This window comes from Stegostoma tigrinum, chromosome 30 (assembly GCF_030684315.1).
Source record: "Stegostoma tigrinum isolate sSteTig4 chromosome 30, sSteTig4.hap1, whole genome shotgun sequence".
NCBI lineage: Eukaryota > Metazoa > Chordata > Chondrichthyes > Orectolobiformes > Stegostomatidae > Stegostoma > Stegostoma tigrinum.
Genome location: NC_081383.1, coordinates 45,409,626 through 45,436,740, shown reverse-complemented (window position 1 = coordinate 45,436,740; position 27,115 = coordinate 45,409,626). Strand labels below are relative to the sequence as shown.

The 27,115-nt window shown below is 41.5% G+C and overlaps 1 protein-coding gene across 4 annotated transcripts in view; it reads left to right on the top strand.

Moving 5' to 3' along the window:
* Nucleotides 1-26,546, top strand: part of LOC125466065 (cystinosin-like) — a 71,167-nt gene extending 44,621 nt beyond the window's left edge. For all 4 annotated transcript variants that reach the window (XM_048560192.2, XM_048560189.2, XM_048560190.2 and 1 more), the window contains 5 exons: nt 1,524-1,623; nt 6,176-6,295; nt 10,435-10,605; nt 11,804-11,921; nt 25,175-26,546. In XM_048560192.2, the coding sequence (XP_048416149.2) occupies nt 1,524-1,623; nt 6,176-6,295; nt 10,435-10,605; nt 11,804-11,921; nt 25,175-25,311 (646 nt within the window). In that variant the 3' untranslated portion in view covers nt 25,312-26,546. The remainder of the gene's footprint in view (nt 1-1,523; nt 1,624-6,175; nt 6,296-10,434; nt 10,606-11,803; nt 11,922-25,174) is intronic.
* The last annotated feature ends 569 nt before the right edge of the window (nt 26,547-27,115 follow it).

Here is a 27,115-nt window from a genome sequence, read left to right as displayed (position 1 = left end):
TTTTAAGTCCCCACCCCAGAATAAGATGGCTGTGGAGGTGCATCATAACAGGTTGATTAAAAATTAAAGACATAATACTTTCAACTTTTTCTTCACCTCTTTCTCTCAAAATTCTCTCCCCTTGTACTTTATCTCTCTAATTTGACTCAACTTCATCTTTTTTCAGTCCTTCCTCTATATCTCCTGACTCTCTATCTCCTTGGTGAGATTAGACTGTTTAACCAGCTGCTCACCAAATTTGAGACAACAAGGTGTAGAGCTGGATGAACACAGCAGGCCAAGGAGCAGGAAAACTGACTTTTGGGTCTGGACCCTTCAGAAAATTCCAGACCGAAACGTCAGTTTTCCTGCTCCTCTGTTGCTTGGTCTGCTGTTTATCCAGCTCTACACCTTGTTGTCTTAGATTCTCCAGCATCAGCAGTTCCTCCTACCTCTGCTCACCAAACTTGCTGATGGTGTTCCATTGTTGCACACACCTTCAGGGTAAAAGATCAAACTGCTTAACTGGGTGCGTGGTGAAATAGCCCACTGTGGTAGATTCAGAGATGCTAATTTGAAGCTTCCAAGCCATTAAAGTATTCAGTCCTATTAATTTGCTATATATCTTGCAGTAGTAAATTTCCCAGTTCAGTCTTTTTGGTTTAACAGGCAAACAGGCAAAACAAAAAGTTGCCCCTCGTATCGTTTTAAAAACTTTCTTCCGTCACCTTAAAATATGCCCCTTAGATTTGAACTCCTCTACTCTAGGGATCCTTGCTATTCACCTTATTCATGTCCTTCAGATTTTATAAACCTATATAAGGACACCCCCTCAATCTCCAACATTCCAGTGAAGAAAGTCCCAGCATTTTCAGCCTATTTTTTTAATCAAACCCTCCATTCCCAACAGCATCCTGGTAAATCTTTTACGAACTCTCCAATTTAATAACATCATTCGTAGAGGAGGGTAACTATAACTGCATAAAATATTCCAGAAGAGGCCTCACCAGTGTTCTGTACAACCTCAACGTGACATCCAAACTCCTGTACTCAATGGTCTGAGCAATGAAGGCAAGTGTGCTAAATGGTCTCTTAACCACCTGTGATGCAGATTTCAAAAAATTATGTACCTGAACCCTTATGAACCTGAATCTGAACCTCTGTTCTACAACGCTACCTAGAGCCCGAACATTAATTGTTTAATTCCTCCCCTTATTTGTTTTACTAAAATGCAATACCTCACATTTAATCAAATTAAACTCCATCTGCCACTCCTCAGTTCATTGACCCAGTTGATAACCACCTTCACTGTCCACTATACCACCAATTTTGATGTCATCCACAAACTTACTAACATTGCCTCCTATGTTCTCACCAAAATCATGTATATAAATATTCTGCTAAATCAGATTTATAACATGCAAAGTTTGACAAGTTTTGTAGCAGAAATCCTGTTGTCTCTCTTGGAGCTGCATTGTAAGAAAATCACTTTCTAAATCATCGGGTTTTTGATCCATTAATGTATCTTTTTCTCTTACTTTCAGTGTGGTTGGTTTGAATTTTGATTTTCTGGCACTTAATCTGACTGGTCACATTGCATATGGCATGTTTAATGTTGGTCTCTTCTGGATTCCATATATTAAGGTAACATTTAATTTAGCTTCTTTCCAAATGCTGAAAAGTTGTGGTTATTGCAGTAAATGTTTGCTGGGAAGTAACTGTCAAGTTAGTGTAGGTGGGATATTATCACACGAATGGAAACCTCTTTCAAAATATTAACAAGAGATTCCTAACCCCTCTAAATCACTGAATCATGCAACATGAACCTAGAATCTCTAATAGTGAAGTGCTGTCCCTACTATCTGCCATCAAGTTCACCTCTGCTATTCTGATAACGGTCTACATCCCACCCCATGCAGACATGAAGAGTGCATTAGACGAAGTATACAACATTATAAGCCTTGAGACAGAATACCTCGAGGCCTTGTTCATCATAGCTGGTGACTTCAATCAGGCCAAGCTCAAGAGCATGCTACCAAAATACCATCAACAAATCACCTGTCCCACTTGAGGTCTGAACATCTTTGACCATTTGCTATGCAACCATCAAAGATGTTGACCGCTCCATTCCCATTGGTGTTTTCAAAAATCTGATCACAACGCTGTGTTTCTCCTCCTGGCTTACAAGCAGAAATTGAAGCGTGAGGACCCACTACAGAAATTAGTGAAGTTTTGGTCTGATGGAATGGAAAGCCTTCAGTGGGACTGTTGTTCCCAAGACCACAAGAAACTACAGGGTCACAAACGCAGCCCAGGCCATCTCTCAAATGAGCCTCCCATCCATTGATTCCATCTATATTTACCACTACCTCTGGAAAGCAACCAGCATAATCAAAGACCTCTCCCAACCTGGTTATACTCTCTCCCATCCTCATCTATCAGGCAGAAGATATAAAAGTTTGAATGCACGTAAGAACAGATTTGGGAATAGTTTCTTCCCCACTGCTATTAGATTTTTGAACAAACTTGTGAAATGTTAATGTTGATCTCACTCTGCATCCTCTCTGTGGCTGTAATACTGTATTCTGCGCTGTGTTCTGATAACCTGATAACAGTATGATCTGCCTCTGTAGAATGCAAAACAGCACTTTGCACTGTATCTCAGTACATGTGACAACAGTCAGCCATGTTGGTAGCCCATGCTAGCATTTGGAAGTTGTCTCCCCATTTCACGGTAAACTTGTACTGCACCTCTTGCCGTCTTTCAGGGAAAGATTATAGTGGACATGTTCAGAAGTATTCCACTGCCACATGCTCTGTACACCTCTAATAGATTTCAATTGGTAGCATGTTAATCACTCACATAGAGCAACTCCCCCCACACACTTACTAAATGTTATCGTCTAGATTCAACTGCAGCGTAGATCACTACAGTCAGTTTGTGGACCCTGCCTGAACTATATTCATTGTGTTGTAGAGTGGATCCATAACAAGAGGTTAAGCCAGTGGAACAGCATCTGCTGTTCTGCTTGGGGACATTGCAGCCTCAATAATTTTAAGGCCTAAACACCACCTTCAACATCTTTTACGTACTACCACGCCCTGGGTCTTGAAATAGTCAACCCATTTTCACCCACTTATAACCCCCTTTATCACTTGTGTAGCTTTTCTTCTTTCCCTGACTTAGGTAGCCAAAGCAATTGTTGATTCTAACTACTCCACTCCCTCTTTCTCAGCCCCGTCTTTACCTGTCTCAGCCCCTCCCCAAACTCTGTCATCAGCACAGATACTGCTGCTTCCTATCAGATCTGATAAGGGGTCACTGGACTCAATCTCCACAGATGCTGCCAGATCTGCTGAATTTGTCTAGCAATTACTGTTTCTGTTTCAGATTTCCAGCATTTTCAGTTCTTTATTTTACTTTTTATTATGAAGTTACCCTCCTGATTAGCTGATCATTTTGCAAAGCAACATAATCCCATATGATCCTTTCAGTGTGAGGTCAGTTTTGGAGCAGGACGTTGTCTGTATGAGAAAATTGGGTTTAGTATTGGCTCAAAACATACTGCAGGCTCTAGAAACTTTGTACAGTCAGACTGTGTGGACGTTGCATAATCAATCATTATAATACCACATTCTCACATTCTGAACAGGCAGAAAGCAATCTGAGAAAAAAACTAGCAAGTGATAAATAAAACAGATACCAACCTGTTCAATTTTTCCAGCACTGCTTTTGTTTCAGATCTCCAGCACCTATAATTCTTTGCTTTCTTTTTGTTATTGGATAGGAAAAATTGGAGGGCTATGGGCCTGACCTGTGTAAAAGGGCCTATTCCAGTTGAGGAAACTGTTGGCAAGGACAAGTTAGGCCAAAGGGTCTGTTCCCATGCTTTGTCTGTATAAAAGCTGACAAATCCTCAGGATTGGATAGCTTGCATCCTAAAGTGGTAAAAGAAGACGCAGATAGCATTGGTTATAATCTTCCAAAATTCCTTTGATTCTGGACAAATCCTAGTGGATTGGAAAGAACAAATATAATATCTTCACTCATGAAGGAGGGAAACAGGGAACTATAGCTCAGTTAGTCGATTTTGTCCTGAACTTTTGACAGTTATATTCACAGTGAGCACCACAGTGGATATGGTGTTTATAGATTTTCAAAAGAAATTTGATTTGGTGCCACGTCAAAGACAAAAGCATAAGGTGTACGAGATAATATGTTGTCATGGTTGAAGGATTGGTTAGATTACACGAAGCAGAGAATAGGGATGAATGGGTTAGTTCCGGTTGGTAAGCTAAACTAGTGAAGTGCCACATCTTTCAGTGCTTGGAGCTCAACTAATTACAATTGATATCAATGTTTTGGATGGTGCAACCAAATTAAAAATAGCTAAATTTTCTGACAATATCAAGCTGGATCAGAAGGTGGTATAATCTGCAAAGAGACAAGTTAAGTGAGTGAACTAAGATTTGGCAGCTGGAGTATAATGTGGAGAAATGTGAAGTTGTACACTTAAACAGGAAGAATAAAAAAGCGGTATACTATTTTAAATGGAGAGAGATTGCAGGACGTAGTACACGGATCTGGTTTTCCTGGTTCATGAATTAGAAGATAGTACACAGGTATAGCAGGTGATTAGGAAATTAATTAGATTGTTACAGTTTATTGCTAGAGGAATGGAATATAAAAATAGGGGGGCTTTATTGGAGCTATATCAGGTGTTTGAGACTACATCTGGAGTGCACTGTATAGTTTTTGTCTCATGTGAAAAATATGTAATTGGTGTGAACAAGTCTCCAAGCAATCCTGCTAACAGTCTGGCAGTATTTGTTATATGAAGTCAATCAATCTCCACACAGGTTTGTTACATCTAAATTTTTGAATGAGATCAACATCTGGTGCCTAACACCCATTTTACTGTCCTTTTGTGACTGGTTTCCTTTCTTCCAATCAGCTCCTTGTAGTTCCCATTCTGTTCCTCCAGGAAAACCCTGCAGCTCCTTAGTGCCTCAAGTGTGGCCTGCTTCACCATGCTAATCTCTGCACTAATACGTTCATCCTGCTTGTTCTCAACATTTTCCCTGTCATCTTACTTCTGATTTAGATTCTTGGAATGCAACCTAAACATAATAACATGGTGCTTATGTCCTGATTTCTTGGACTCAAACACCATGAGCTCCACCTTCTCCATGTATCACAGCTACCTTATTTTTCAACACCAAACGACCGCTCATTCACATTGCCCACAGCAGCTGCTTCCATTTTGGAATCCTTGCACTCAAACCTGTTAAAGACTGTGCTGCCTAGGTCCCTGACGGGCTCTCATTCCTTTAAAACTGCCAGAATACCTGAGTGCCGTACTCCAGGTTGACCGAGGCTCTACACATCTACATCTTTTACTTCTGTACTGAAATCTACTTGTGATGAAGCCAACAGACCATTTTTCTTCCTAATTGCTTGCTGCACCTGCATAGTAGCTTTGAATGATTCATGAACAAGAACCCCAAGGCCCTTTGGACAATACCACTTCCTGGCCTCTGACCATTTAGACATATTCTGCCTTTAATTTTTTAAACTACAACTGGATAACCTCACACTTCGATTATTTTTCTTCTGCCGTGTTCTAGACCATTCACTGAGCTTGTCTGAGTTCCCTTAACTCTTTCTAATAACACACATTCCCACCTCATTTTGTGTTCATCAGCAAAATTGAAAGGTTTGGTCACCAAATCCATATCATTGATGTGAATTGTGAATACTTGTGTTCTTCACTGATCCTTGGAGCCCAAATACTGCCTCCTTCAGTCAGACTTATTTTATTTCTACTGTATTTGGTCTATTAACCAATCTTCGAAATATAGCAATGTATTGCCCCAAACCCATGTGCTCTGATTTTTTACTAATCTCTGTGAGACCTTATTGAAAATCTGAAACTCTATTGGCACTTTTTCTGTGCCACTTGCAATATCATCAAAGCAACTCTGATCAGTATGGTCAAATGTGGTTTCCCTTTCATAGATCCATGTTGACCCTGCTCCATTATTTCATGTGACTATTTGAAATTGCTGAAATTTATATAGTAGATTTGTACTTTATTCCAACAGCATTTCTGAGTGATTGAGATCTCAGTTGGACTACAGATTACACTGTTAATTTGATTGTCATTAATGTTTTAAATTTGTCATTCTTTTTCAGGAACAGTTCCTGGAGTACAACCCAACTGGGGTGAACCCTGTGCAAGGCAGTGATGTCTTCTTCAGTATCCATGCAGTCCTGCTAACAACGCTTACAATCTGCCAGTGTTGTTTTTATGAGGTCAGTCAGCCTCCACAGATTTGTTACTTTTACTTTTGTTTCAGAATATTGAGGACTGTGCAAGGTTACTGACTGGTGCCTGACTCCCACATTCCTGTGACTGGTCATATTTTATTCTGATTTCCATTCTTTCACTCAACGCCTTATTATAAGGTTTTCTCCATTCAAGAGCTCTTAAAAGTTTGCTTCCATTTTCTCTTCCCAATGTAAATGCTGAATCTTTTTTTCCTTTGTATTAATTCAAACGTTTCATTCCTTGCATGGTATTACATGAAAGACAATGACTTGGATGAGTGAATGTGATGTAGCCAAGTTTGCAGATGGTACAAAAATAGGTGGGAGGGCAACTGACAGATTAGAGATGTAGACAGGTTAACTGGAAATCTGAGGTTATGCATTTTGCCAGCAAGAATAGAAGAGCTGAATATTATTTAAATGAGGGGTTTGGGGATTGTGGTACATGAATCACAAAAATCTAATTCACTACTTCATTGGGTAATGAGGAAGGCAAATGAAATGACAGCCTTCATTTCAAAGAGAAGTTAAATACAGGTACTTCTAAAATGTGATAGTTGTGTTCATGCATGACTTTGTGCTATATAAAATCACCATGAAAATCACGTTATAGGGAAATTGCTATAGAAGATTGTTAGACCTGTACAGCAGAAAGTTTGTGTTATATGGACAGAATCCTCTATTCATCAATCACTTTACAAACAATTTGCATTAACGAAACATGCATTACAGCAGAACTACCTGCCTCAAAATGAGGAGGTCTTGCTGAAACTATGCAGTGCACTTGTCCAAGCACAGCTGGAGTACTGTGAACAGTTTTGTCTCCTTGTCAAAAGAAAGCTATACTGGAGGCAGAGATAGTAGGAACTGCAGATGCTGGAGAACCTGAGGTAGCAAGGTGTAGAGCTGCACGAACACAGCAGGCCAAGCAGCATCAGAGGAGCAGGAAGGCTGACGTTTTGGGCCTAGAGCCTTTGGGCCAAAGGGTCTAGGCCCGAAACGTCAGCCGCCTTGCTCCTCTGCTGCTTAGCCTGCTATGTTCATCCGACTCTACACCTTGCTATCTCTGTTCTGGACTGCTTCCAGTGTAGGTTTACGAGGTTAATTCTCAACATGGGGAGATTTTCCGATCAGGAGAGTTTGAGTAAGTTGTAATCATTGGAGTTTAGAAAGATGAGAGGCAGCCTCATTGAAGTATGCAACATTTTTAGGGATTTTTTAAAATTTAATCATTTGTGGGATGTGGGCATCACTGGCTGGCCTGCATGTATTGCCTATTTCTAGTTTCCCTTGAGAAGGAGATGGTAAACTGCCGCTTTCAACTGCTGCAATTTGCCTACTGAGAGTTGTTTCACAGTGCTGCTAGGGAGGGAATTGCAGGACTTAGACCCAGCAACAGTGAAGGAACAATGATATTTTCCAAGTCAGGATAGTGAGTGGCTTGGTGATCCTGTATATCTGCTGCCCATGTTCTTCTAGATGAAAAAGGATATGGATTTGGAACATACTGTCTGAGGATCTTTGGTGAAATTCTACAGTGCATCTTGTAGTAGTACACAGTGCTGATACTGAACATCAGCGGAGGATGGAGTTGATGCTTATGGATATAGTGCCAATCAAACAGGCTGCTTTGTCCTGGATCGTGTCAGGCTTCTTGGGTGTAGTTGGGGCTGCAACCATCCAGGCAACTGGGGACTGTGCCTTGTAGATGGTGGACGGGCTTTGGGGGGCTTGGACTAGCTTCCCCTTGTCAACTCTACTAGTTACATCTCTGTAGAATTCCAACAGATTTGGCCAGCATCATTTCCCCTTCAAAAAGCCATGCTGACTCAGTCTGATTCTGCCACTGCTTTCTAATTGCTCTGTTATAAAGCCCTTAAGTATTCTGGGATATAGAGTATCAGGCCCTAGGGATATATTCACCTTCAATCCCATCAATTTTCCCAGCACAATTTCTTTACTAAATCGATCTCCTTCAATTCTTCCCTGCCACTCAATCTTGCATTGTCCAACATTGGTTCTGTCTTCACAAATCAGATGTCAGCAAAGTGTGTATTCGGGTGCTCAGTCACTTCTTTGTCCCCTATTATTCATTACCTCATTTCTGTCCGTAGAGGACGTACATTTGCCTTCACCAATCTTTTTCTCCATGTACCTATAGAAACTCATAAGTGTCAGTCTTTATGTTCCATGCAAGCTTACTTTCGTGGAGTATATTCCCCTGCTTAATCAATCCCTTGGCCCTCCTTTGAATTCTAAACTGCTCCCAAACCTCCAGCGTATCATTTTATTTGGTCAACCTGTATGCTTCTTCCTTGGATTGGATACAAACTCTAATTTTCTTTGTAAGGGCCATGGAGGGCTTTGTGATGCCCTCTTACCCATTCTGCTTTTGTGCCAGACAGAAATATAGTTGCAGTTTTCCCGTGCGTTCCTTGAATATTTGCCATTGTCTATCCACTGTCATCCCTTTGACATAATTATACCCAATCTATCAAGGCCAATTCACACCTCATACCTTCAATGTTTCCTTTATTAAGATTCAACATCCTAGTCCCTGAATCAACTACTTCACTCTCCATCTTGATTTTTTAAAAAATTCTATCAAAAATTCAATCATGTTATGGTCACTCATCCCCAATTTGATAGTGGGGGAGTCAGTGATTGTAAACCTTTGAATATCAAGGGGCGGTGATTAGATAGTCTCTGTTATTGGTGATGGCCAGAGCCTGGCATTTGTGTGATACAAATATTACTTGCCATTTGTTAGCTCAAACCTGGATATTGTTGCATTTAAACATGGACTACTTTGATATTTTAGGAGTTGTGAATGGTACTAAACATTGTGCAATCATCCAGCATAAATCCCCTCTTCTGACCAATTGAGAGAGTACATCCCGCACAGGTGGTTTCCCTACGGGAGGGTCTAGCATCAGAGGCTATAATCTGAGTAAGGAATCACCCATTTAAAACAGATGAGGAATTATTTCTTTGAGGTTACTAAATCTGACATTATTGCAGAAAGTTGGAGGCTGCATTGTTAATCATGTTAATTGATAGATGGATTTTTAATCAACAATGGAATTGCGGGCTATGGGAAAAAGTACGAAAGTGAAATTGAGGATTATCATACTGACCATGAATTTATCGAACGGCAGAGCAGACTTGATGGAGCGAAATGGCCTACTTATGCTATTATCTCTCATTAAATTGAGCCTGACTGACCACCTCATACAGTATAAGTTGTTGATTCCTTTTGAGATTCATTATTCTTGCAATTCTACCCTGATGTCTGCAATTTAGTTGTAAAATGATGTCTTTTTTAAGCAATACTAAATATTCAGTGTTCCTTCACGCCCCTAATTGCTGGTTAAATTTGAATGAATCGTCACTGATAATTTTCCAAGACTCCTTAATTCTGTACAACACATTCCGACCTAACCAATATCCATACAAACTCAGCCTCGTTTCCTCATTTTAAATTGTCATCGTGTATGAAATACAGAATACAATTTCTACCTTGTTAAACCTTGCTTCTGCATTTCTCATTCTCTATTCCTCTAAATTGAACTGTTTTGTCAGAGTTAGATTCAGAAAAAGAAGAATCAAGTACTTCACTTTTCTCTGCCATCATCAGTCCTATCTACTAATTGGCAAGTGCCACCCTGCAATTTTTTTTTTTGCATTGCCTTCGACTGTTTACAAATGGAAGGTAAGAAGCCCCAGCACAGATCTGGGATACATCTTAACACTTGTCATAAACCTTATTTGTCCCTACTCTGTGCTTTGTTCCCTTCATATTCTGTCTGCCTAGGCTGATGCAATCCTTTTGATATTACACACCTTTATTTTTGTGCATATCCTCTTCAAAAGCATTGTGCATTTGGGTTTTCAGGCAATCTTCATTTTATTGCTTTCCTCTGTTCACTGACTAAAAGCTTTATTGAAATAAATCTTCCCGACCATTGCCGGTTGTTCTGATTGCAGGAGGTTGTATGGTGCTGCATTCTATACCTGGTTCTTCTGAGGCCTTTGGTTTTGATATTTACAAGCTGTATTGTTCATAGTCTTTGTTTATAGTAATGCTTCTTCCTGACTGCCTGCCTTGTGTTTTGCTCACACAGCGAGGAGAGCAGAAAGTGTCAAAGGTTACTACTGGATTGCTGGTGGCTGCCTGGCTTTTTGCCCTTATCACTTTGTTTGTCACTGTAGCGAATAAACTCACATGGCTGGAGTACCTCTACTATTTTTCCTACATCAAACTTGTAATAACAGTGATCAAATATGTGCCCCAGGTAAGTAATGGGGATCATGGTGTGCGGGTGGTCTGCACAGTGCAAGGTACAGTACAATTGAGGAGGGGTCTTTGGTGATTTGTGAATTTGTTTGGTGGTATTACGTGCAGAATTCTGCAGCCTCTTCAGCTACAATGTCTGAGTCTGTAGATGTACAAAAGTATGAAAGTGCTGATGGATTTGACTGTGGTGTTGATCTCTGGGGTGTGACAGTAATCTGAAGAATGATTGAAAGGATTCTTGTTGAAGAGTAGCTAGAGTCATCATCCTTTGCAAGTAGACCGAGCATTGATGTCAGCATTACACTCCCACTAACTTTGCTGTCTTAAAGCTTCAAGCTGAGAGAAAATGTTGACATCTGTTGTGGCACTAATATTAATCTATTCATTAAAGATCCAGCTGCCTCATCAGGCTTGTCCTAACCCATGTTGTCCCAGCATCATAACTTGATATTCCGTCTCCTGCCCCTCTATATAATCCCGTGGAAGATATGAGAGGAGAAAATGCAGGAACAATGAGGGAAAAGATTCTAGCAATTTCCTATTGATGATGGAAACCAATTCAGGAGATGACAAAAATAGAAATTGGTGGAAACGCTCCAGGCTGGCAGCATCTGTGGAGAGAAGGCAGAGTTAACTTTTCGGGTCCATTGACGACTCTTCAGAGCAGTTCAGTTCAGGACAGGACCTGGATCAAGTTCTGTTTGTTACTATGTGTACTCTATATGGTTTGATCTGTCCCACTCAGGCAAAGGTTCATAGAACCTCTACAGTGTGGAAGCAAGCCATACAGCCCATCGAGTCCACACCAACCCTCCAAAGAGCATCTTGCCCAGACCCAATCCCCTACCCTAGCCATACATTTTGCATGGCCAATCCACTGAGCCTGCACATCCCTGGACACTATGGACAGTTTAGCATGACCAAACCACCTAAACTGCACATCTTTGGATTGTGGATGCATACATGGGGAGAATGTGCAAATGCCACACAGACAGTCATCTGAGGCTGGAATCAAACCTTGGTCCCTGGCAGTGTGAGACAGCAGTACTAACCACTCAGCCACCATACCACCTGAGTTCTTATCCAGCACATTACCCTGCAATGTTTCTGATGTACCTTCCAGTGCATTATTTTTGCAAGTGACGGGAATTGATTGATCAGCTGATTTGCGAATGTTCTATGAACTCTCTCTTCAGGCCTATATGAATTGTCGAAGGAAGAGCACCATCGGTTGGTCAATTGGGAATGTGCTGCTAGATTTCACTGGAGGAAGTTTCAGCATTGTGCAGATGTTCTTGCAGTCTTATAACAATGGTAATGGCTGACCTTATCTGGACTGAAATGTTCATTCTTGAATGACTGAATTTATAAATGGTTGTGTTGAGTGTGTACAGGATTCAGAGATCCTTGCATACTAGCACCTCATGTAGAACAGAGATGGTAGCACCATGACTGCAACACAAATCCTGTAGCATCCTTTCCAGTTATCAGGTACCCAGCTGTACTGCATTCCTCTGTCTCCTTCATAGACCTGTCATTTTCCCTGCATGTACTTATTCAATTCATTTCTAAATCTTGTATTGAAACTGTTTCCACCACCCTTTCAAACCAGTGCATTGCAGATCACAAGTCACTGTTTAAAAAGTTACTTCACCTCCCCTCTAGTTTATCAGATGATGTATTTAAATCAGTGTCTCCTTTTACTAACCCTCCTGCCATTGGGAGTGGTCTCTTCATTTATTCTGTTAAAAACCCATCATAATTAAATCTCCATTTAATTTCTTTGTTGTAAGAACAACCATTAGAATTTCACTAATCTCTCCACCAAACTGAAGTTTCTTATCATTGGTCCCATTTTAATAAAATTGCTGCAGGTGGTTTTGCATGCATGTTTGTTTTCTCTGCAGATTCCATAGTCAAGGCAAATAGATCATAAAATCCCTACAGCATGGAAACAAGTTCACATTGACTCTGAGCATCCCACCCAGACCCATCCCCCTATAACTCCCCTAAATTACACATCCCTGAATACTTGGGCAATTTTTCACAGCCAGTCCACCTAGCCCACACGTTTTTGGACTGTGGGAGGAACCCCATGCAGACACAGGGAGAATGTGCAAACTCCACATAGACAGTTGCCTGAGGGTGGAATTGAACATTGGTCCCTGGTGCTGTGAGGCAACAGTGCTAACCACTGAGCCACCGTGCCGCCCCACCACACCTGTGAAACTGGGGCTCCCAATGCACTAATTGCTGAATGTTACATCGCAGGTTAGAAAGGTCATTTTAAGAAAAAACCTAGCACTCAGCTTTATTTGAAACAATGGGAAGCTATCGACCCTCTGTTAGATGACACACAGTATTGTGTGCAGTTCTAATCATATTATCAAAAGGTTACCGAGGCACTGGAGAGGATGCGGAGAAGATTTACAAGGATAATAACAGATAATATGTGTGGGTTTACATATCAGAAAAAGAGTGGGTGCCCTCTCTGAAAGAAAGCTGTGGGTGACCCGATAGAAGGATTTGAAATTGAAAGGTTTTGATGGAATGGATGCAAAGCTATTCATTTTGACAGGAAGTGTCATCAGTACAACATTGAACTTCTTGGTGACTATTGGGAATTACACTGCTTATACTAAGCGCACAGGATGTGGAACTTGCTATCACGGGGAGTGGTTGAATTCAATTAAGAATACATTCAGAAATAGTAATAGGCCTCAACTATTCAGACATTGAAGCCTGCTGTGCCTTTAGATAGGATCGTGGCTGAACTGAAATTTCATGTGCCCACTTTCCGGCATTTTTCCCATATCCTTTGCTTTCCCCTACTGATAATATACAGATTCTGCCCTCAAAGTCCTTTGTGATAAGGAATTCCAAAGGTACTCAAACCTCAGAAGATGTTCCTATTCATCTCAGTCCTAAATTGGTGTCCCCTTTATTCTGGGACTATGCCTGCTGGCTCTAGACTCTCTCATGACTAGAAGTATTTATCCTGTCAGACCCTTTAAGAATCCTATATGTTTCAATGACATCACCTCACAGTATTTGCCGAAGGAAATTATAGGTCACTTAGTCGAACCTCGGTCTTTAGTTATATTTTAGAGTCCATTATGAAGGATGAGATTGCGAAATACTTGGAAGTGAATGGTAAAATAGGGCTGAGTCAGTACAACTTCTTGAAGGATAGGTCATACCTGACAAATTTGTTAGAATTCTTTTGAGGTGGTAATGAACAAATTATTAGACGGTGCAGTGATGTATTTGGGAGGCCTTTGGCAAGGTGCTGCACAAGAGGCTGTTAAGTAAAGTAAGAACCCATAGTATTAGGGGCAAGATACTGGCATGGATAGAGGATTGGCTGACTGGCAGGTAGAGAGTGGGGATAAAGGGGTCTCTTCCAAATTGGCAGCCGGTGACTAGTAGAGTTCTGCGTAATTCATCCCCCTAGTATTTTTCTTGGGATGAATTTCTGCTGTGCCTCCGGAATTATCCCAGAAACTCCTGCCATTACAACCTCAGTTTTCCCTGTTCGGCTTCTCTTCCAATCACCTCTGGCCAGCTCCTCCCTCATGTCTTTGCAGTTATCTTTATTCAATAGTAATACCATTACATCTGATTTCAATTTCTTCCCCTCAAACTGCAGGATCAATATCGTATTGTAGTCACTGCCCCCTAGGGGTTATAGAGTCATGGAAACATAGAAGATAGGTGCAGAGTAGGCCATTTGGTGCTTGGAGTCTGTACCACCATTCAGCACAATCATGGCTGATCATGCAATCTCAGTAGCCCATTCACGCCCTCTCCCCATATCCCATGATCCCTTTAGTCACAAAGGCCACATTCAGCTCCCTCTTAAATATATCTAATGAACTGGCCCCAACTCCTTCCTGTGGGAGAGAATTCTACAGGCTCACAACTGAGTGAAGAAATTCTTCCTCATCTCAGTCCCAAATGGCTTACCCTTTATTCTTAGATTGTGACCCCTTGTTCTGGGCTTCCCCAGCATTGGGAACACTCTTCTCACATCTAGCTTGTCCAGTCCCATCAGGACTTTGTATGTTTCTATTGGGATTTCCCCCTGCCGCCTTCATTCTTCTAAATTCCAGCAAATACAAGCCCAGTTGATCCAGTCTTTCCTTTGTATGTCAGTCCTGCCATTCCAGGAATAAATCTGGTGAATCTTTGCTGGACTCCTTCAATGGCACCATGTCCTTCATCAGACTAGGAGACCAAAACTGCACACAGTACTCAAGATGTGGCCTCACCAAGGCCCTGTATAACTGCAGCAAGACATCCTTACTGATACTCAAATCCTTTTGTTATGAAGGAGAGCGTGCCATTAGCTTTCCTTATTGCCTGCTGCACCTACATGCCAGTCTTTGGCGATTGTTCCACCATGACCCCTTGGTCTTGTTGCATGTCACCTTTTCCAAAACTATCACCGTTCAGATAATTTGCCCTCCGGTTTTTGCAACCAAAGTGAATAACCTCATGTTTATCCACATTATATTGTATTTGCCCACTCAGCCAGTCTGTCCACGTCACCCTGCAGCCTCTTAGCATCCTCCTCACAGCACACACTGCAACCCAGCTCAGTATCATCTGCAAACTTGTAGATATGGGAATCAATTCCTTTGCCCAGATCGTTAATGTGTCTTGTGAACAGTTGAGGTCTCAGCACTGAACTCTGTGGTACTCCACTCATCACTGCCTTTCATTCTGAAAAGAACCATTTTATTCCAACTTTCTACTTCCTGTTTGCCAACCAGTTCTCTATCCATGTCAATGCATTATCTCCGATTCCACGAGCTTTGATTTCCTTGCTAATCTTTTGTGTCAAACCTTGTCAAAAGCCTTTTGGAAGTCCAGGTACACATCATCTAATGATTCACCATTATCCATTCTACTGGTCACACATTCAAAAAAAAATCCATAAGATTTGTCAAGCATGATTTCCCTTTAGTGAATCCGTGCTGACTAGGACCGATTCTATTACCGTTTTCCAAATACTCAGTTATTGCATCCTTAACAAATGACTCACCGTTTCGCACCACCGATGTCAGGCTAACCAGCCTATAATTCCCCATTTTCTGTCCTGTTTTTTTTAAAGAGTGGAGTTACATTAGCTACCCTCCAATCTGGAACTCTTCAGAGACTGTAGAATGCTGGAAAACTATCTCCAATGCATCTGCTATTTCTAGGTCCACTTCCTTAAGTTCCCAGGGCCTGGTGCTCTGCATCCCAGAGTACTTATCGGGTTTTAATCCCATCAATTTCCTCAACACCATTACCTGAATAATACTTCCTTCAGTTCCTCCTTCATGTTTGACACTGTGTCCCCTAGAATTCCCTGAAGATTGTGTGTCCTCGTGAGTGAAGACAGATCCTAAGTACTTATTCAACTGGTCTGCCATCTTTTTGTCTGTTATGAATTCACCTGATTCTAACCACAAGGGACCTATATTTGTCTTCATCAGTCTTTTTCTCTTCACATAGCTTTTGCAGTCAGTTTTTGTTTTCTGGAAGTTTACTTCCATATTCTGTTTTCCCTTTCTGAATTAAACCCTTTAACCTGCTCTGCTGAATGTTAAATTTCTCACACTCCTGACGTTTGCTGCTTTTCCTGGCCAATTTATATGCCTTTTCTTTGGCTTCAAACTGTTCCTGATTTCCCTTGTTAGCCACAATTGAGCCATCTTCCCTGTTTTACTCTTATGCCAGACAGGGGTGTACAAATTATTGAAGTTCATTGTGTTCTTTGCATTGCCAGTGCACTTCCACCATCAACCCCTTAAGTATCCTAGCCAATGTATGCCTCATACTAACAAAGTCAGCTTTCTTTAAGTTCAGGACCCTAGTTTCAGATTTAATTGTCACTCTCCACCTTAATGAAGAATTTTACCATATTATGGTTACTGTTCTCCAGAGGATCTCACACCAGTGTTGCTAATTAATCCTCTCTCATTTACACAATACCCAGTCTAGGATGGCTTGCTGTCTAGTTGGTTCCTCGACACATTGGTCAAGGAAACTATCCCTTGTACATTTTAAGAAATCCTCCTTTGTTACAAGTTTGGTTAGTCCAAGTTTCAGTGGTTTACATTTGGCCCATATCCCTCTAAATCCTTTGATTAGCTTCTCAGAGAAAGATTTAAAAGGAACCTAAAGGGCAGCTTTTTCAAGCAGAGGCTGGTATACGTATGGAATGAGTTGCCAGAGGAAGTGGTGAAGGCTGGTAGTGTATCTGGATGGGTATATGAATATGAAGGGTTTAGAAGGAAAACCAGTAAAAAGCTGCAGATGCTGTAAATTAGAAACCAAAAAAGAAGTTTCTAGAAAAGCTCAGCAGGTCTGGCAGCATCTGTGAAGAGATGTCAACTCTGATTTCTCTTCTTAGATGTTGCCAGACCTGCTGAGCTTTTCCAGCAACTTCGGCTTTTGCTTAAGGTTTCGAGGGATATGGACCAAATACTAGTAAATGGGATTGGTTAGAACATAGAAAAGTACAGCCCAGTACAGGCCCTTTGGCCCACGATGTTGTGCCATGGAATATTCCTAATCCAAAAATAAATTAACCTAACCTACATTCCCCTCAATTCACTGCTGTCCATGTGCAAGTCCAGCAGTTGCTTAAATGTCACTAATGACTCCGCTTCCACGACTACCACGAGTAAACTGTTCATGCGCTCACAACTCTCTGGGTGAAGAACCTCCCTCTGACGTCTCCTCTATACCTTCCTCCTAACACCTTAAAACTATGACCCCTCGTGGCAGTCAATCCTGCCCTGGGGAAAAGTCTCTGGCTATCGACTCTATCCATGCCTCTCATTACCTTGTACACCTCGATCAGGTCACCCCTCTTCCTCCTTCTCTCCTGAGAAAAGTCCGAGCTCAGTCAACCTCTCCTCTTAAGACAAGCCCTCCAGTCCAGGCAGCATCCTGGTAAACCTCCTTTGCACCCTGTCCAAAGCCTCCACATCTTTCCTATAATAGGCCGACCAGAACTGGACACAATATTCCAAGGGTGGTCTCACCAGGGTTTTGTAGAGCTGCAGCATAACCTCACGCTCTTAAACTCGATCCCCCGTTAATGAAAGCCAAAACACCATATGTTTTCTTAACAACCTTATCCACCTGGGTGGCAACTTTGAGGGAGCTGTGCACTTGAACTCCAAGATCCCACTGTTCCTCCACACTGCCGAGAATCCTGCCTTTAATCCTATATTCAGCATTTAAGTTTGACCTTCCAAAATGCATCACTTTGCATTTATCCAGGTTGAACTCCATCTACCATTTCTCAGCCCAGCTCTGCATTCTGTCAATGTCTCGCTGAAGCCTGCAATAGCCCTCGATACTATCAATGGCACCTCCAACCTTTGTGTCATCAGCAAACATACTAACCCACCCTCAACCTCCTCATCCAAGTCATTTATAAAATCTACAAAGAGCAGAGGCCCAAGAACAGAGCCCTGCGGGATACCACTCAGCACTGACCTCCAGGCAGAATACTTACCTTCCACAACCACTCTCTGCCTCCTGTCAGCCAACCAATTCTGAATCCAGAGTTGAATGTAAGATATCTGATCGGCACGGACAAGTTGGACCGAAGGGTCTGTTTCCATGCTGTACAACACTGACACCTTAAAGATATACCTCCGAGTTTTGAACTCTCCCACCTTTTCGGAAAATACCTTTTTCTATTTACCTTCTCTGTCTCTCAATAGAGTGCAAGTGGGCTAAATGCCTTCTCAACCAACTTGTCTACCTGTGATGCAACATTCAAAGAAGTATATACCTGAACCCTTAGCTCTCTGTTTGACAACACTACCCAGGATCCTACCATTAACTGCATAAGTCCTGGCCTTGTTTTTTTTTACTAAAATGCAATGCCTTGTATTTATCCAAGTTAAACTGGGATACCAATTTTAAAACAGAACTTCAAAGGATTCATTTATCTTAAACTTCCAAATCAAGTCTGTCATTACACGTCACCAAATCCAGAATTACCTGTTTCCTAGTGGGATCAACTGCAAACTGCTCCAAAAAAATCTTGTAGATATTCCATAAATTTGTTTGGTTGGATCTGCTACCTACTTGATTTTCCCAGTCCTCAAATGATGAAAAAACCCAACACAAGTGCAAAGGATAAGGCTGAAGCATTTGCATCAAATGGATGATCCATCTCAGACTCCTCCACTGTTCCCCAGCATTACAAATACCAGTCTTCAGCCAATTTGATTCACTTCACATGATATCAAAAAAATGGTTAGAGGCACTGAATGCTGCTAGCTAAGCAGTTCCAGTAGTTATAACTCTGGTGTTCACCCAATAATGTGGAAAATTACCTATGTATGTCCTGTACACCTGAAAGTAGGACAAATCCAACCCAGCCAATTGCCACCCCAGCAGTCTACTCTCATCGGTAAAGCAATGGAAAGTGTCATCAACAATGCTATCAAACAGCACCTCGTCACCAATAACCTTTACTGATTGCCAATTTGGGTTCTGGCGGAGTCCCTCCGCTCCTGACCTCGTTAAAACTTTAGCTCAAAACAGCAAAAAGAGCTGGATTCCAGAGGTGAGAGTGACCGCCCTGACATCAAGGCTACATTCAGCCAAGTGTGGCATCACTAAGCTCAGGCAAAACTAAAATCACTGGGTATCAGTGAGCAAACGGTTTCCACTGGTTAGAATCATACCTAGTACATAAGAAGATGGCTGTGGTTGTTGGACGTCAGTCACCTCAGCTGTAGGACATCACTGCGGGATAGTGTTCTAGGCCTAGTCATCATCAGCCGCTTCATCAACAGCCTTCCAACTATCATAAGATCAAATGTCGGGGGTGCTCACTAATGGTTATATGGTTTAGAACTATTCACAATACCTCAGATACTGAAGCAGCCTATGCTCCAATCTAACAAGATCGGGACAATATCCAGACTTGGGCTGACAAGTGGCAAGTAACATTTGCACAACACAAATGCCAGGCAATGACTGTCTCCAACGAGACAATCTAATCATTGCCCCTTTTGCATTCAGTAATGTTACCATGACTGAATTCCCCCATTATCAACATCCTTGAGACTACCATTGACCAGAAACTCAACTGGACTCACCACATAAGCACAGTGGCTACAAAGGAGGTCAGGAATACTCAGCTTAATTCACCCCCTTACTCCCCCAAGCCTGTCCTCCATCTCCAAGCACAAGTCAGTAGTGTGATGGGATAGTCCCCGTTTTCCTGGATGGGTGCAGCTCCAACAAGGCTCACAGCTTGACGCCATCCAAGGTCACAGCAGCCTTCCTGATTGGCACCACATTTACAAACATCCACTGCCTCCACCACTGGTGCTCAGTAACATCAGTGTGTACTATCTACAAGATGCACTGCAGAAATTCGCTAAAAATCCTTAGACTTTCCAAACACGCAACCACTTCCATGTAGAAGGACAAGGGCAGAAGATACACGGGAACACCACTTAAGCACCTCCTAGCCATTCGCCATCCTAACTTGGAAATATATTGCCATTCCTTCACTGCTGCTGGTTAAATTCCTGGAATTCCCTCCCTAACAGCATTGTGCGTCAACCTGCAGCACATAGATTGCAGTGTTTCAAGAGCGTAGCTCACCACTGCCATCTCAAGGGTTTGCTCTGTTTTCTGCCTCTATTTTTTAGTTCTCCTTTGCTGAGCTCTGAATTTATCCCTGTCTTCAGAGCTATCACTAACTTGAGCCTCCTTTTTATATGCTTTTTCTTCCAACTTTATAATGTCCTCAGTTAGTCATGGTTCATTTATCACTTTTTTAGATACTTTCCTTGTCACTGGGATATATTTTTAGTGAGAGTCATGGATTACCTCCTTTTTAAATGTTGGTCTGTGCTTGCTTACACTCATTCCTGCTAATCCATGTGGCCAATCCACTTTATCTTCATTTTGTTGTAATTCCCTTTATTTTTTCTGAGGTTGTTGACTTGCTCGCCAAGCTGACTTGTTTTTGCTCAGATGTTAGGGCACCATGCTAGGTGACGTCATCAGTGAGGCCTCCGATGACACAATGGTGTTCTACTCTGGTTGAAATTCATACTTTCTAGTCTGTAATGGTGAGTGGCATTTCTGGTTTTGATGTGTGTACTTAATGGACCAGACAGTATAAATTCCAAGCAGCGTAGAACAACATTGTTTCATCGGAGGCGTCATGATGTTACCTAGCACAGTGACGAAAAGTCTGAACGAAAACAAGCCAGCTCAGCAAACAAGTCAACAACCTCACCCACAACCTAAGCTACAAACATTGCTGCAACTTTAAACTGTTGTTTCTGACCCACGTTCCTCACACTCAGCCTGGTAAAATTTAATGTTCTGTTTCTGATCACTGTTTCCTGTGGGATCTCTTACTGAGGTTATTTATTGAACCCGCTTCATTGCCATTAACAGATCCAAGTTAGCGTGCTCCCTAGTTTATTGCTGGACATATTGCTCTTGGAAACTCTCCCTAATGCACTCTCTGAATTTGTTGTCATACCTACCCTTTCCAAATCAATTGACTGAATCATGAAGATTAAAACCACCTGTTCTTTTTACGCACTATTATTTGGTGATATATGTCCTTTCCTATAGTGTGGCTACTGTTTGGGAGTCTATAACCCTACTCTTTTCCCTTGCTGTTATTTACCTCCACTCAAATGGACTCGGCATCATTCAAGCCTAGGTAATTTCTCTCAACTGTCCTGAATTCATCTGTTATTAACGTGCTGCCTATCACCTTTTCTGTCTGTCTGAAAGGTCAGATATCCCTAAATGTTAAGTTCCCAGTTCTGATCTCCTTGTAACCATGTTGCTGAAGTGGTTATGAGATCATATCCATTTAGGTCAATTTGAACTGTCAGTTCACCTACCTTTTTTTCTGAAAGGCACAAAGCAAAGCTTGCATTTTTGCCATTTTAATCATTCTAACTTAATACTGTGTCCCCATTTGCCTCTTGCCCTTGATTACCTGTCTGCATTTTCCTCTTTTTTTATTACCTTCCTTCATTCTCTTTACTTTACTTCAGTTCCCACTGCCCTCTGAAATTCCAGCTTTAATCTGCCCTGATCACACTAGCAAACACTTGCTCTAGGGTGTCAGCCTTGGTCCTGCCCAAACATAACCTGTCCAGTTTGTACTGGTCCCACTCCTCTTCCCTCCCTCCCCTGCCCCCGCCGCCGCAATAACCTGTCCCAGTGCCTCAGGAATCTGAAGCCCTCCCTGATGCACCATCTTTCCAGCCACGGATATATTCAACTTATGTATCCTGCTATTTCTGCTCTGACTAATGAGGAGCACTAGTAATCCTGAGACCACTACCTTTTGTGACGCTGCTTTTCAGCTTGCTTCCTAACTCTCCATTTTCTACTTTTAGGATGTCATCCTATGTCACTAATGTAAGTGTGCACCATAGCCACTGGCTGTTCATTCTCCCACTCCAGAATATTCTGTAGCCACTCTGGGACATCCTTGACCCTACTTCCAGAGATACAACGTAGCATTCTGGAGTCTCATTTACAGCTACAGAAATAGTCCTGTTGCAATTGAATCACCGTCAACTTTGTATTCCTACGCTTTTGTACCACAGTTGACTCTGCTGCATGGGACATTAACACAATGAATTTGACTGTTACTGGTTTCCCTGAGAGGTCATTACCCCCAACTGCCTCCACAGTGATATATCTGTGCATAAAGATTCAGCCACACTTTGCTTAGGGGTGTTGCTGCACTTTGCTTAGTCCTCTACACTGCCTTGTAGCCACTCGTTCCCTTCTGCCTGTGGCATCTTTGCCTGTGGTATGACCTCCTCTTTCTACATGCTGTCCATGATTCTCCCTGCTTCACAGATGCTCCATGATGTTCCAGCTGTCGCTCCAGCTCCAAACCCTGAAGTTCCAAGAGCTGCAGCTGGAGACACTTTCTGCACAAATGGTGTGCCTGGGTTCCCACGTAGACCAGGAGGAGCAAACTCCAGCTTTGAGCTTTCTTGCTGTCCCCTCTGGATAAAACCTTTAAATGGCACTTAAAATCTAATGATGTTGATTGCTTTAGGACCTTCCTTCCCTAGCTCTTACAAATTGTAAACCACAAAAAATACTTTACAAACTATAAGCAGTAATAGTTGTACAAATACTTATTGCCTGCACTCACCCAATCAGTAGCTTCCTCTGGTCCTGTGTCATTTTTTAATCTTCGCTCTCCTTAGGAGCTCTGCTTCTGGATTGAGTGAATTTAGTGTTGCGCTGCTCCTTTGAAAGTTTTCCTGCTGCTTGGCTCAGCTTGCCAGATTCCTATGCTGTCTGACCTCCAGTGCACTGTACTGCAAGAGTTTCCTTAGGTTGTTCTTTCTCCTTGTGCCCCTAAGAGCTTACTTTGACATTAAAGAGCAGACATACTCACCAATAAAAGAAAAGGAGGGATTGATCACCACCTCCTTCTCACATCTAATCCTTGTTTCTGCAATCCCAGTTTCACTCTAATACAACAAGGCAGTACTGAACAACTGAGCAGATACATTTGAAGAGAAACTAGATGAGCACACGAGGAAGAAGGGACAAGAGGGCAGTAATGTTAGATTTTTTGAGGAAAGGTGGGAGGAGGTCTGAGTGGAATATAAACACAGGCACAAATTGTTTGGGTCAAATGGTCAGTTTCTATGCCATAAAACTCTTTTCCCTAAAACTGATGAGAGCCCAACTGCCTTGTTTCCTTTTCTCAACTTCACCCTTTATTTTTGAATTACAGTGTTGTTTTTGCTACTTCCAAATTACTGGGATCATTCCAGAATGTACAAAATGTGGCAAAATCATGACTCTGACTGCACTTTCTCTAAAGCTATTCCTTATTGAACTCTAGAATATAGACCGTTGGGTCCTGTGGAGTTGTCCATTACATTTTCTGATACGACAGACTCAAAAATCTTCTTGTTTTGACTCTCAAAAGTTCTCCTATGTTTGCCAATAAAAGACCAACATTTCTTTTTGCTTTTCTACTCTGGCTACTCTATTTTTTGTATTATTATAAATCTTGTCTGTATTCTAGGAACAATCTATGTTTATATTGCTGGCTAGTTTGCTTATTCTATTTTTTTCACTCAAAAAGCTAAAGGCATTTAGGGGCTAGATGCTACACTATTGTTTATATACATCTCTAGCTACCCATTCTTTTTCATTTCTTCATGAGATGTTATCTATTTGTCATCCATTGATAACTCCCATTGGCAAGGTGGTGGCAGGATGCCTCTTATTAGACATAAGAGATAACAAGGTGTCGAGCTGGATGGACACAGTAGACCAAGCAGCAACAGAGGAGCAGGAAAGCTGACGTTTCAGGCCTAGACCCTTCAGAAAATATTAGGCAATTCAACTCCGGAAAGGTACGTTGGTCTTGGAGACTGTCGCAAGATTAGTGCACCTAGAAGGGTTCATTTAGACAAGGCTTGTATTTCTTTTGAATAGTGGTGATCTAATCAATGTTGAGGATGATTAAAGAATTTGAAAGTTGAAAAGGAAAAAAAGTATAGATCCTCTGGTGAGGGACTCCAGGGCAAGGGGACTTAACTTTAAATTTTGAGCCAGACTCTTCAAGAGACATTTCTTCACCATTGGGTGGTGGAAATCTCAAACTGTCCCCTAAAAAATGCTGCTAAGGCAGAGGGTCTGTAATGTGAAATATTAAACCTGAAATGAATAACTGTGGTGTAACATTAAGGATTCAGGAACAAAAGTTTAAAGCAGCCAACCATGATCTGATTGAACAGGCTTGAAGTGCTGAATGGCCTCCTGCATTCCTAAAACACATTCTACCTCTAGGCAAAGATTTCCTTCTGTTTTACCACTTTTCCAAAGTCCTGGTTCTGTACAAATACCAGAACTATCTTGTGAAGGTTTTATTTATAGCACCGTGTCTCCATCTCTTGTAGAACAGTTATTGTTGCTCGTACTTTAACAAAGTTCTAATTGTTGCACAGCATGAGGAATTTTAAGTGTCTCATTTGGAGCCTGCTGGCTATCTTATAGCAATAATGAGTGACTGTGTATTACTGGACATATACACTAGATTGACTTAAAATGTCACTGGCTTCAAATTGTTTTCTTTAAATTTGTAATTAAAAGCTGGTCTCAATAAGAGTGACCAGGAAGCTATTTTTGATAAAAACCTAATTTTGTTCACTGACTATGTTCGCTCTTTCATTTCATCTGGAATAGCTCAGTGAGCCAATAAATGAAATCAGTATAATTATCAGTGGGTCAAGATGGCAGCTTACCTTCATTTTTTTTAAAATGATCGCAATATCTTGTGAAATCTTCCCCCTAGACTGTGTTTCCTAAGAAACTGCCTTTGTCCTCGTGTACAGTTCATTACAAGAATAGACAGCACTGTTCTATTTCTTGTCCAGATTGTGTTTCTTTTTGTCTTGATCTGAAATGCCAGCTGATGAGGGTCTGTGCTTCAACAATGCTTGAGATCAGATTTGTTCCAGACTGTGAAATCATTACTGTTTAGCTAACAAATGTTTAATTTTGCTTTGCAGATGAATGGTTGCTGATTTTTGGAGACCCAACAAAGTTTGGCCTTGGATTGTTCTCTGTTTTATTTGATATTTTCTTCATGATACAGCATTATTGTTTGTACAGACAGAAGTCTGACTACAGGCTAATGGACACATAATTAATATTTCTGCACAACACATCAAAACTCTGAAAACTATTCATGGGGAATTTCTAACAAGCACATCATGTGAGATTATCGAAAGCAGTTGTGCTTGAAAGAACAGTAACTGCGTCATTCTGTACAACCAAGGTGCTTAAAATTGAAGGCATGGAATATCCTGTTCCAAACGCACACATTGAAGACTTCCACTCTTAGAAAGCTTCAGTTTCTCCACTAGAAGTGGTTGCTTTTCATTCCAACAATTTTCTACTGCATCACTCCCAGGTCGAGCCCAGGATTCATCACTGATTCACGAGAGGCCAAATCCCCATCCTCAGTTGGCACCTGCAGCCTTATCCATAGTGGGAGGTATGCAAATGATTAAAAATTTGTCCTAAGCCCATAAAATGTGGGAGAACATTTTTAAAACATAAACATAATCTATTTATAGAATAAGTAAGCCCTCTTTGGAGGCTCTAATGATAGGTTATCAGTCTGAAACATGAAGTCTGTTTGTCTCTCAATAGATGCTGTCTCATCTGAAAATTTCCTGCATTTTTATTTTGTTTATATTTATTGGAGGGACTCTCTCCCTCTTCACCACCTCCTCAACTTGTGATGTTCATGGGGATGGCGAGAAGGGATCTAGGGTTGAATGTGCTGATTTCTCATTCATGGGATCATCAAGTTGTTATAGCACATGGCCATTCAACCTATTCTGTCTGTGCTGAGCCTATAAATGAGTAATTCACTACTATTTTTCCCATCGCCCTGTTTTTTTTCCCCTTCTCAGTTAATTATCCAATTTCCTTTATAAAAGCCTCAATTGGCCCTGCCTCCACAGAGTGCATAGACATGGCCTTCCAGAACTCAGTCAGTTACTGCGAGAGAAACAATTCCTAATGCCCCCTTACGTTTTGATAATTGCCTTTAACTTTGGACCTTCTGGTGCTTATATTAAATTTTTTTTTTAAAAAGCTGCAGATGCTAGAGTTTGGAAATAAACAAAAACAAACTGTTGGAAAAACTCTGTAGGTCTGGCAGCAACTGTGGAGAGAAAGCAGGAGTTAGTGTTTTGAGTCCGGTGACCCTACCACAGAACTGTTAGCTAGCAAAAGGTAGTCCTCAACATAGAATTTAACAATTTCAGCGCAAGAATACCCTATGTCTGATATCCACCCCATCAACCCTAGGGTCTGTCATGAAATGTATCAGAGATATTGGGAACTGCAGATGCTGGAGAATCCGAGATAACAAAGTGTGGAGCTGGATGAACACAGCAGGCCAAACAGTATCTTAGGACCCTTGAGGGGTCTAGGCCCAAAACGTCAGCTTTTGTGCTCCTAAGATGCTGCTTGGCCTGCTGTGTTCATCCAGCTCCACACTTTATCTCTGTCATGAAATGTGTTGCTTTCAGCACCATCAACTCATTTTCACTTACTCATGGCACCCCTGTTATCACCTATCTGGTTTCTTCTGTGGCTAACTAACAATCCCTTTTGCTTAACTTTTTTTGTCTCTTTCAGGCTCCCTTTCTAAGTAATGCTTTTCATACACACTGTACTTCTCTCCACCCCCCCCCCCCCCGCTTTCCCATCATCATTATAAATATTACCCTTTCCTAGCTTGCTACCTTTTCCTAGCTGCTATAGTTCTGAAGAAAGATCACTCGATTTGAGGCGTTAATTCTGTTTTCTCTACACAGGTGTTGCCAGACCTGCTGAGTTTCTGCAGCCATTTCTGTGTTTTGTATTGTGTGCAGCTCTGTCAAATCTGCTCTCCACCTTTCCTTTATTGAGAACAGTCGAGATTCTCCAACTGT